The sequence below is a fragment of the Melanotaenia boesemani genome, chromosome 4 (assembly GCF_017639745.1).
Source record: "Melanotaenia boesemani isolate fMelBoe1 chromosome 4, fMelBoe1.pri, whole genome shotgun sequence".
Classification (NCBI taxonomy): domain Eukaryota; kingdom Metazoa; phylum Chordata; class Actinopteri; order Atheriniformes; family Melanotaeniidae; genus Melanotaenia; species Melanotaenia boesemani.
This window is the reverse complement of record NC_055685.1, coordinates 38,811,885-38,824,226: the sequence shown is the minus strand read 5'-3', so window position 1 is coordinate 38,824,226 and position 12,342 is coordinate 38,811,885. Positions and strand designations below refer to the sequence as shown.

At 45.3% G+C, this 12,342-nt stretch overlaps 1 protein-coding gene across 3 annotated transcripts in view; it reads left to right on the top strand.

Moving 5' to 3' along the window:
- The window catches only part of LOC121638481 (microtubule-associated tumor suppressor 1 homolog), a 79,242-nt gene that overhangs the window by 61,407 nt on the left and 5,493 nt on the right, over nt 1–12,342 (top strand). For all 3 annotated transcript variants that reach the window (XM_041983310.1, XM_041983308.1, XM_041983309.1), the window contains exons 10-12: nt 7,843–7,909; nt 11,688–11,811; nt 11,890–11,980. In XM_041983310.1, the coding sequence (XP_041839244.1) occupies nt 7,843–7,909; nt 11,688–11,811; nt 11,890–11,980 (282 nt within the window). The remainder of the gene's footprint in view (nt 1–7,842; nt 7,910–11,687; nt 11,812–11,889; nt 11,981–12,342) is intronic.

The window sequence follows — 12,342 nt, the reverse complement described above, 5'->3', positions numbered from 1 at the left end:
TGATGTTAGGCATGGTGTAAAAAGTAGTTCCAGGGTGATGTTTAGCACGGTGTAAAAAGTAGTTCCAGGGTGATGTTCGGCACGGTGTAAAAAGTAGTTCCAGGGTGATGTTCAGCACGGTGTAAAAAGTAGTTCCAGGGTGATGTTAGGCATGGTGTAAAAAGTAGTTCCAGGGTGATGTTTAGCACGGTGTAAAAAGTAGTTCCAGGGTGATGTTCGGCACGGTGTAAAAAGTAGTTCCAGGGTGATGTTCAGCACGGTGTAAAAAGTAGTTCCAGGGTGATGTTCGTATGGTGTAAAAAGTAGTTCCAGGGTGATGTTCGTATGGTGTAAAAAGTAGTTCCAGGGTGATGTTCGTATGGTGTAAAAAGTAGTTCCAGGGTGATGGTCAGCACTGTGTAAAAAGTAGTTCCAGGGTGATGTTCGGCACGGTGTAAAAAGTAGTTCCAGGGTGATGTTCGGCATGGTGTAAAAAGTAGTTCCAGGGTGATGTTCGGCACGGTGTAAAAAGTAGTTCCAGGGTGATGTTCGTATGGTGTAAAAAGTAGTTCCAGGGTGATGGTCAGCACGGTGTAAAAAGTAGTTCCAGGGTGATGTTCGGCACGGTGTAAAAAGTAGTTCCAGGGTGATGTTCAGCACGGTGTAAAAAGTAGTTCCAGGGTGATGTTCAGCACGGTGTAAAAAGTAGTTCCAGGGTGATGTTCAGCACGGTGTAAAAAGTAGTTCCAGGGTGATGTTCAGCACGGTGTAAAAAGTAGTTCCAGGGTGATGTTTAGCATGGTGTAAAAAGTAGTTCCAGGGTGATGTTCGGCATGGTGTAAAAAGTAGTTCCAGGGTGATGTTTAGCACGGTGTAAAAAGTAGTTCCAGGGTGATGTTCGGCATGGTGTAAAAAGTAGTTCCAGGGTGATGTTCAGCACGGTGTAAAAAGTAGTTCCAGGGTGATGTTAGGCATGGTGTAAAAAGTAGTTCCAGGGTGATGTTTAGCACGGTGTAAAAAGTAGTTCCAGGGTGATGTTCGGCACGGTGTAAAAAGTAGTTCCAGGGTGATGTTCAGCACGGTGTAAAAAGTAGTTCCAGGGTGATGTTCGTATGGTGTAAAAAGTAGTTCCAGGGTGATGTTCGTATGGTGTAAAAAGTAGTTCCAGGGTGATGGTCAGCACTGTGTAAAAAGTAGTTCCAGGGTGATGTTCGGCACGGTGTAAAAAGTAGTTCCAGGGTGATGTTCGGCATGGTGTAAAAAGTAGTTCCAGGGTGATGTTCGGCACGGTGTAAAAAGTAGTTCCAGGGTGATGTTCGTATGGTGTAAAAAGTAGTTCCAGGGTGATGGTCGGCACGGTGTAAAAAGTAGTTCCAGGGTGATGTTCGGCACGGTGTAAAAAGTAGTTCCAGGGTGATGTTCGGCACGGTGTAAAAAGTAGTTCCAGGGTGATGTTCGGCACGGGGTAAAAAGTAGTTCCAGGGTGATGGTCGGCACGGTGTAAAAAGTAGTTCCAGGGTGACGTTCGGCACGGTGTAAAAAGTAGTTCCAGGGTGATGTTCGGCACGGTGTAAAAAGTAGTTCCAGGGTGGTGTTCGACTTGGTGTAAAAAGTAGTTCCAGGCTGATGTTCAGCACGGTGTAAAAAGTAGTTCCAGGGTGATGTTCGGCACGGTGTAAAAAGTAGTTCCAGGGTGATGTTCGGCTTGGTGTAAAAAGTAGTTCCAGGGTGATGTTCGGCTTGGTGTAAAAAGTAGTTCCAGGATGACGTTCGGCACGGTGTAAAAAGTAGTTCCAGGATGACGTTCGGCACGGTGTAAAAAGTAGTTCCAGGGTGGCGTTCGGCTTGGTGTAAAAAGTAGTTCCAGGGTGATGTTCGGCACGGTGTAAAAAGTAGTTCCAGGGTGATGTTCGGCACGGTGTAAAAAGTAGTTCCAGGGTGATGTTCGGCACGGTGTAAAAAGTAGTTCCAGGGTGATGTTCGGCACGGTGGAAAAAGTAGTTCCAGGGTGATGTTCGGTACGGTGTAAAAAGTAGTTCCAGGGTGATGTTCGGCACGGTGTAAAAAGTAGTTCCAGGGTGGTGTTCGGCTTGGTGTAAAAAGTAGTTCCAGGGTGATGTTTAGCACGGTGTAAAAAGTAGTTCCAGGGTGATGTTCGGCACGGTGTAAAAAGTAGTTCCAGGGTGATGTTCGGCACGGTGTAAAAAGTAGTTCCAGGGTGATGTTCGGCATGGTGTAAAAAGTAGTTCCAGGGTGATGTTTAGCACGGTGTAAAAAGTAGTTCCAGGGTGATGTTCGGCATGGTGTAAAAAGTAGTTCCAGGGTGGTGTTCAGCATGGTGTAGCATCTCTTCTTCTAACATGTCTGGAAACGTCTGGGAAGTGAGGAGACCAGTTGCTGGAGTTTTAGGAGAGGATTGTTGTCCCATTCTGGTCTGATGCAGGATTCTAGTTGCTCTACAGTCCTGGACGTTGGTTGCTGGATTTCTGCTTCCATGACTGGACTGCAGGCAGGCCAGTTCAGCAGCTGGACTCTTCTCCTGTGAAGCCATGCTGCTGTGCTGGATGCAGGATGTGGTTCAGCATCGTCTTGCTGAAATCTGCAAGACCTTCCCTGAAAGAGATGTTGTCTGGATGGGAGCAGATGTTGCTCTAAAACCTCCATGTGCTTTTCAGCATTGATGGAGCTTCACAGATGTGGAAGCTGCCCACGCCATAGGCACTAATGCAGCCCCATCCCATCAGAGATGCAGCTTTTCACCTGTCCACTGATAACAAGCTGGATGCTCCCTCTCCTCTTTAGTCTGCAGGACACGCCGTCCATGCTTTACACAAACTAGTTCACATCTTCATCCAGGTTTCCACTTTGCCTCAGACCATTTTAAATGAGCTTTGGTCCAGAGAAGATGGAAGAAGCTGGTTCTGGATCTTGTTCACATCTGGCTTCTTCTCTGCATGATGGAGCTTGAACCTGCATTAGTGGGCTTCCCAGTGAACAGACAGGCTTCTTCATAGTCGATGTTTAGATCCAGTTTGTCTCAGATTGGTGAAGCTCTGTCCATCTTTCCCTCTGAGAGACTCTGCCTCTCTGAAATGCTCCTTTTATACCAAGTCATGTTACTGACCTGTTGCCAGGTAACCTGATTAGTTGTCTAATGCTCCTCCAGGTGTTTCTGGTTTGTACCAGGTACTTTTCCAGCCTTTTGTTGCTCCTTTTTCAACTTTTTCCAGACGTGTTGCTGCATCAGATTCACTGTCAGCTGTTGGGAATGAAATATGTGTTGATGAGGCTTGGAAATGAATTTTCATTTTTTTTTTTTTATTTTTTTTTTATTTATTTTTATTTATTTTTATTTTTTTTCATTTATTTGCATACACAGCATCACAAATCTTTTGAAACAGGGTTTGGGCATCCTCTCCGCCTCTTATGTCTAAGATCTGTGAGTGGTGGAGGAAACAAATAGAGGCGTCCTTCTCTCTGAGCAATATTTTAGACTGACTTCATTTTAATCTGCGGCTGCATCTTTAAATTTAAAACGGGAATGAGCACAGTGCTGGGCTTTGATGAAGTTAAACGTCTTGTTACGTCAGGCCAGAATGTTTGGAGCCTGAAAACAGCAGGAAACCTTTAAAGACCCCAACATTATGTTAACAAATTGATAAAAATGTTCTTCCTCTGAGGACTGACGTGAATCCCAAACCTCAGAGAAGTCATGTCAACATTAGCTGGAATTTAAATCTGTTTTTAGCACACAAAGCAGCTTTTTAAGCACATTGTCGCTTTTTATTAGACTGTTTAAATAATAATAATAGAAATAATTCTAGTAGATATGGAGGCTTCACCGTCTCCTTCTGCTGCAGCTCCCCGTCTCTGAAGGCAGCTAGATGGATGTTCATGTACGTGCAGGTTGGTCTCGCTGCACTTCAGGAGGATGGATGAGGGGAAACGTTCATCTTCCTCCCAGCCTGTAATTACAGCATCAGCTAGAGATAAGATGTGTTTCTGTTTGCAGCTGCAGGAGGAGGAGTGGAGCAAAATGTTGTGGCTGTTTTTAGCAGGAAGCATTGACGAGAGGCCCGACCACACCCAGCTGCCATTAGCGCGCGCACACACACACACACACACACACACACACACAGACATGCTGCTGATAGACGTGAATGTGTGTATAAACGCTGTGTGGAAGATGTGTAACTGGAGGTTCTGCAAGCTGCTGAACAAACTCCTTCCTGTTGTTTGTCCCGATCCCACAGTTGTGTTAAAACCAGGGACGTCTCTAGGAATTAAAGACGGGGGGGCTTAGCCCTCAGGAAATGGCATGCAAAGATGATGAGTTCACCCAGTTGTGAAATCATTGATGTCGAATGTTGAGGAGCAGCTATTGTAATGATCTCCAGTTACTGTGGTGTTATTTTACATGCATGCACAGGGAGAACCAACCATCAGGAATCTAACCAGCGATCAGCCTGAGCAGCTCTGAGGAAAGTTCGTTCCTCCATCGCTGCTCTGATTCAGCTCTCATATACAACACAGTAGAATAAGCCACGAGAGTTTTACAATTTAAACAAATAATTGAAATAAAGAAAAAAATCTAATCTAAAAACAAAGACAAAATAAAATATGAGATAAATTAACAATAAATACATTAATAAATAATAAATAATATATACAGAAATAAGAGTGAATAAAAGCAAATAAATAAAACTCAATAATTTTCAAATAAGCGTAATTATAACTAAATGAATATAAATATATAATAAAATAATTATACATATAAATGAATAATAATAAATATAAAATAGTGTTTTGGATCATTTGTTTGCTATAAGCTGTTTTTTTGTGTATAAAATTAAATGAGGTTCAGAGTTATTTAAAACATTCTTGTTGCTTTTTATTTCTTTTTCGAGACATTTCATAAGGTTTCAGTTCAGAAAGGGAATTTAGAAGCTTTTAGAACATTTAGGTTCGTCTGCATGAAATCTTCCAAGATGATGGAAAGCTGGATTCTGTGAGGACACCATCCGATACGGACTTCATGTCTGAGCAGAACACGAACGGAAACTAGTTTCTCTGTCAGACTGGCAGCAGAAAACAAACAGAAAACGTTTGTTTAGAATCTTTTAGCTTTTAGAAGATCTGTGGTAGAAACCTCCATCACTTTGTTGGGAAGGATTTTATCCGCCTTTATTCTGCCACAGATCGGCTGCAGGTAGCAGCAGGTCTTTGTTTCTGGTCTCTGATTGGTCCAGAGCAGCAGGATGTCCTGCAGCATCCTGGATGTGGGTGTAAATATTTGCTCTGCTTAGTGGATCATGCAGCATTAAAGTTCCTGCAGCTTCCTCTGTTAAAACTGGCTCTGCTCAGATTTGTCAGCAGCCTGAAGAAAGACCTGCTCGCTGCGCCGGCTGGTTTTCTGGCTAACTCGCTCTCAGACCTGCAGGTTTCATAATTTGACCTGTGATGTGAACTAATCTGCATTAGCAGCTTGTAAAAAGCGTCTGTAGGACACACACATCAACTCTGCACCACAGCTGCAAATCTGAGGTTAAAGCAGAAATAAATCGGCTGTTATCTTCGTGTCTGAGTGAAAGTCGATGATTATCTGTCCTGTAAACTGTTATCAGCTGTTTACGAGTGTCGGGCTGTTGTGTAACTCCCAGCACCGGCTGCTGGTTGGAACACCTTCACGTATTAGCAGAAAAAAACAGAAAACAGCAGAAACGTCCCACTTCTGCAGCTGTTTACAGCAGCTCCCCCCCACCTGACTCGTATTGATCGGAGCTGCAGCGGGTGGATGGAGAGGAATGAGACCGTGTGTGTCTTATCTGCCCTGCATTCTTAAACTGAAGACTCCATGTGGAGCTGCTCCGCCCCGAGGGGTGGGGGGGCTAACCCTGCCCGGCTCCAGGGAAGGAGGAGGAGGGTGTAGTTTTTGTGGGACTGGTGTGACTCCTGCTGTAAAACTGGACTCGATTCACGACCTGGATTCAGTTTGGAAGCTGAACTCCTGCTGGGAATAAAAAAGTGCTTTTGAAGCGGGAAGCGGGGGGTTTAGGGGTTTAGGGAGGAGTAAAAGTAAAGCGGTGAAGGTTGGAATGATTTCAGTGGTTGTAAAGAGGAGATAAGAGAAATAACCAGTAGAAGGTGGTGCAGAAATAACTGGCATTCCTTCGCTGTGCTGCGGGGGAGGGGCGGGGGAGGTGAACAGGTACGGAGGGGGAGGAGTGGAAACTGAGCGACTCATTCAGGGCCAGTTTGTGTCAGACGAGGAGAAGCAGCTGTCTGGTGTGTGTGTTCGGTGAAACATGGGCTCCGCGGAGAGTAAAGCCCCCCCGAAGCCCAGGAACCCCCCCCATCATCGGCGCAGGAAGAAGCGAAAGGTGGGTTTTCTTTCTGCTGCTCTTTTCACCCCAAGCTGAACTCTCTGGAGTTGGGAAGAATTTTCCAGAGTTGTCGCACTGCCGACTGTTTCTCTCTAACTGACCCCGGACCAGACGTACGCCGGGGCACCAGACGTACGCCGGGGCACCAGACGTACGCCGGGGCACCAGACACACGCCGGGGCACCAGACACACGCCGGGGCAGGCCGTGGGTCTGATTCCTGCCTCTGTGGGATCATAACGTTCTGCTCTGGACAGCAGCTGTGCTCTTTGGACGCCCGTCACCGTGTGTGAGGAAGTCCACGTGTTTATGAGTGTGTGCTGCTTTCATAGCGTCACCCTCTCCGTGTGTGTGTTGTGAAATGATAAACGATAACAGAGAGGAGGTCTGAGGCTGACGAAGCTCCCGTCCTGGTTCCAGGTGATATTTCAGGTTCCTTCGTAATTACAGGTCTTTGTTTTCTGTCTCAGCTGTTGCTGAACTGGATCTTTTATTTTGTCTTTTTGTTTTTCTTCATCTTTAAAAGAAAAAAGAAACTGGCTCCAGGGAAGCTGACATTTATTAACTTGAATTTCTCTGAAGAATGAAGCCCTTCAGCTAGAATAAATCCTGCAGCATGCTGGTGTGGAGATGTTGTGTAAACAGTCTTCCCTGCAGAGGTGGAAGAAACCATTCGACCATTTTCTCTGCAGAGAGGAAGAACTGGAGAAGGTCTCAGATAGTTTGACCTCTCAGTAACCAGAGACCAGTCCTCCACACTGTCCTTATCTGAGTTTCTGAAGAAAATCAGCTCTGCACACTTCATATCATTAGTGATTTATAAGTGTTTTTAACCCTTGTGGCGTTTTAAGGGTTAATGAAGCAGCTGTGGTCAGAGTTTAATCAGAAATGAAAGTAAGCAGCTGCTTACATTCAGCCCAGAATCCACAAACCAGGTTTTACAGGAAGGAAGAAAAACACCTGGAGCTGGAACCCAGAGTGTGCCTCGGTGGGCCAGGACCTCCAGGGACACCGCGGAGATTCAGGACTGAAGCCTGGCCTGAAACTCCTCATACAGGCCGCGTGTCTCATCCTAACCCTCCTCTGATCAGCTGTTACCGACTGAACCGGTTTTTCAGACAGAAATCAAAACAAATCAGAAAACAACAAACTACTGAGTTATTTATTGATTGAAAGCTTAATGAGTGATGGATGAAAACATCTTCCTGTAAAAGGATGAAAAGGAATTCTCTGTGAATGATTTCCATTTCTGCAGATGTTTTTATTAAAACCATCAGGAGCTGTTTTGCTTTTGGACATTTTTAGACAGAAATTAGTGAAAATCAGGTTGTTTCATATAAACATGAAGAAGGAACTAATCCTGTTTAGGTCCATTTAACACCTGAAATGTTTAAAGTCTGTTCGTCATAAACTGAAAGAAAAGTTCAGTCTGAGGCGTCGAGTTTAACCTCCTCTTCATCTTCTTCTTCGTCACTCTGCAGCGCGAAGAAACACTGAAGCAGAAGAAGGAGCTGTCGCTGGAGCTGTCCAGACTCCGGGATGAGATGGGTAAGAAGATCTGTCTGTCTGTCTGTCTGTCTGTCTGTCTGTCTGTCTGTCTGTCTGTCTGTCTGTCTGTCTGTCTGTCTGTCCGTCAATCTGTCTGTCAGTCTGTCTGTCTGTCCGTTAATCTGTCTGTCCGTCCGTCCGTCTGAAAACAAGAATAGGACGGAGCAGAAAGAAGAAAATCTTTTATAAACGTCCTTTTTTACATGACTATTTCATCTGAAAACATTTAGAAAATTTCAAATTAAACACAAAGATCCAAACAAGCCTAAAGTAATTATTCTTTTTTTATTCCATAAACACAGTTTAAGTTCAGGAGAAACTTTTTAATTTCTTTGTACTTAATTTTAAAGATTTATTTGAAGCTAAAAAGAGAATTATGCAGCTTCGGCTTCTGGAGGATCCACAGCGTCTGAGAGGATTGATGAGGAAGAGGAAGATCTGTAAGATGAACGCAGCGTCTGATTGGTCGTCCAGAACACCAGCATGAAGATGATGAAACCAGAAAAAAATTTTATTCTTAAACCAAACAAAACAGTTGATACAAACATGAATCTCAATCAAGAAGAAAAACCCTAAAATATATAATCTGCCCTCAAACAAACATATAATCATATGAAACTGAAAACAGATATTTTATTTCCATCATTACAGAGTAAAACTGGTGGAGATTTAATGTGTTATTAGAGCTCAGAGTGAATGTTTAAAGATCAGGACTAAAACGGTTCAGCTCTCTGTGTTTTAAACTTTTCATGGAGTTAAAGAAGCTTCATCTTCATCAGAAGTCGCCTCCATTAGTACCTGCATGTCGGGGTGTGTCGTAGCTCCGCGGGGGTTGGCACGTCTCCACCAGATTAAACCTGGTGGTTAAAAACAAGCATCCGCCTCACGGAAGGAGATCTGCACGCACACACACACACACAGATCCTCATGTGTCCTCATGTTTCTTCTCGCCTCACTTCAACCCCTTTCTCTGCTGCTCTGACCTCCATCTCCTCGCACGCTGAGCCGAGGAATGTCAGCAATGCGTGGACCCGCTGTTGCTGCCGTCTCCCGGTGGAGGCCAACCTGGCCGTCCGCCGGTGGAGGCTAACCCGGCCGTCTGATGGTGGAGGCCAACCCGGCCGTCCGCCGGTGGAGGCTAACCCGGCCGTCTGATGGTGGAGGCCAACCCGGCCGTCCGCCGGTGGAGGCTAACCCGGCCGTCTGATGGTGGAGGCCAACCCGGCCGTCCGCCGGTGGAGGCCAACCCGGCCGTCTGATGGTGGAGGCCAACCCGGTCACGCCCACTTGTTTTTTGGTGCCGGCAACTTTTAACGTCCCACTGAGAAGTAAATAAGGAACCTGGAGAGTCCTGGAAAACCTGAATTCTGATCCAAACCTAAGTTCTTTTGAATCGGGTCTTAACATTTTTTATTTGCAACTGCTTTTAATTAAGATAGTTTTTCTTTTTTAATTAATTTTCTTGCATCTGTGCAATGATGATGATGATGATGGTGGTGATGATGATGACGATGATGATGGTGGTGATGATGATGACGATGATGATGGTGGTGATGATGATGACGATGATGATGGTGGTGATGATGATGACGATGACGATGGTGGTGATGATGATGACGATGATGATGGTGCTGATGATGATGACGATGATGATGGTGCTGATGATGATGATGGTGGTGATGATGATGATGACGATGATTAGGTGCTGATGATGATGACGATGATGATGATGGTGGTGATGATGATGACGATGATGATGGTGGTGATGATGATGACGGTGATGATGGTGGTGGTGATGATGATGACGATGGTGGTGATGATGATGACGATGACGATGGTGGTGATGATGATGGTGCTGATGATGATGATGATGACGATGATGATGGTGCTGATGATGATGACGATGATGATGGTGGTGATGATGATGATGATGGTGGTGATGATGATGATGATGATGATGATGGTGGTTGTATCATATATAACTCACTCGTCTGTTGTATGTACAGCACATTGGGTTGAATATGTATGATATATGATGTATAGATAAATGTGGTTCACCTTGGATCAGCCAGGTCACCTGACTCCACCTGGTCTGACCCAGAAGCCGAGCTCTGATCTGTGGTTTTCCTCCATAATCTGGTTAAAATGAAGGATTTTTCTGCTTCTGGTTGTTTTATGCTCTTAAACTGAGTGTTTTATTCTGAGCTTCTTTCTTGTTTTCTTTTTTTCTCTTTTTCATTTGAATTTCTTTCATTCCTTGTTTTTGTTTCCAGGTCTGCTTACAGTTTGTTCATTTAGTCTAATTCCCATTAATCCTCCATCTCCTGGTTGGTGGTGTGTGGTGGTGTCTATGAACCGTCTACAGTACAAACTGTAACTATTCCTGGTGCCTGCAAACATCCTCTGGACTGTAGGAACTTCTCTACTTGCTAGTTAAGAGCATAACCGAGTTTTGTGTTATTTCGCTGCAGATTTTCTGAGCTCTGGTTGGCTCTTAGTTTGTTTCTGGTCATTTTGTTGAAATTCGTTTTCATTACTTTTTAAAACAAATCTTTTATTTGTGTTGTTTTAAAAGGCTGTCATATTATAAAAAATTTTATCAGATTAATCACCATTCGCGACTATGCCTGAAATCTGCCCGTTTCTACTGCATCGTATCAACAGAACGAGCCGATGCTACGACCGATCAGCTGATCACCGACAGCCGCCATGATTCACGGAGGAGGAAGCAGCTGCTGCACAAACAGAGAGGACAGAGATCCTCTAGATCAGCCATGTTGCTGCAGAACGCAGGAGGAGTTTATAAAAACCAAATACGGGATCTTTTCCATCTCTACGTCCCGCCGTCATAACAGAGAAATGACGGATTTATGGGGCTCGTCATGCCTCAAACATATTAACACAGTTAGTTACATAAATGAGTTACCGCCGTTAACGGCGTACTTCTAACAGCCCGCGTCTTTTCACTGTTTGTCTACTTACCATTAATCTCCGTGTTAGTGTGTGTTAAACACAGATTTAGCTCTGAGTGATGTTTTGGTGTTTATTTCTGATAGAATTAAGAATGAAAGCAGAGTAGAAGCAGGATTAGCTTCTGGCTGACAGAAAGAATGCAGATCAGCCGGAGTTTGCAGGTGTTTGCAGCCAACGTTCCGACTTCAAGACGCTTCAGGTGTTTTTTCTTGATCACAGTCGTTCACACTGAGACGGACATGACGTCTCTGTTTGCACCTGCTGCACACACACGCCATGCACGTGTGTGTGTTGTCCGGTCTGTGATAAAGACTTGTTTGAGCTGCCGTCAGCTGCTGCTGGCTCTGTGTCTCCATCGCCACGGCGACAGGCGCACACAGAGCTCCATTCAGAGCAGAGGGCAACTGTCCCGGCTGCAGACGGCTGTCGGCGTGGCAATGGCGAGCGGCCTGCTCTGCCTGATGTGTGAAGCAGCGTGAAGCGGTCCAGGTGTTCCGCTCCGTTTCTGGAACTTGTCCCAGAAATTTCAGATCAGAAACAGGCGGTAAATGGAAGCGGTGCGGTGGGTGGAGAAGAGGGGGAGGCGTGCATGTGCTTGTAGCTGAGGGGAAAGAGGGGGGCTGCATGCCTCTGCGCTGACTTGCAGATGTTTCTGGCTTGATTTGCTGGGACTAATGAAGCTGGAATGTGACTGAGGAACAGAAACGGCTCTTCGGTACCTGCGAGTGCTGCTGCAGGCACATCCTCGTCTGAAGTAACGATGGAAGCTGGAGCAGGTTTATTCATTCAGCTTTTTCTCATCTAGTGGCATCGTCTCAGTGCTGCGAGCGCCTGCAGAGGGAGAAGGAGGAGGCTCGCGTCAGTCTGGAGGAGGCCCTGAAGAGGCTGGAGGAGCAGCACCAGGAGGAGCTGGTGCAGCTGGAGGACAGGTGAGGACTACACCTTTGCTGCACCCAGAGCACCAGCGCCTCTGTTTCTATCGGCCTCATTTTAAATGTTTGTCTCAGGTTGAGAAGTTTTTACCAGACGGAGTGGGACAAAGTCCACCTGGTGTACCAGGAGGAGGCTGATAAATACCGCATGCTGATGACGCAACAGGTTAGCACACATGCACACACACCCCAACACGCGTACACACAGCCTTGTTTGTCAAAATTTTTTTTTTGGATGCTCATTAGCTTGCAGCAGCCAGCTGCAGCTGTTCTCCCTGGAGGTCTTTTATAAATACAAAATCTATAAAGATGTTCATGCAATAAGCTTACAGAAACACGGAAACACGGAAACATGGAAACATGGAAACACAGAAACATGGAAACACGGAAACACAGAAACACGGAAACACGGAAACATGGAAACACAGAAACACGGAAACACCAAAACACGGAAACACGGAAACACAGAAACACGGAAACACGGAAACACAGAAACACGGAAACACGGAAACGCGGAAACGTGGAAAC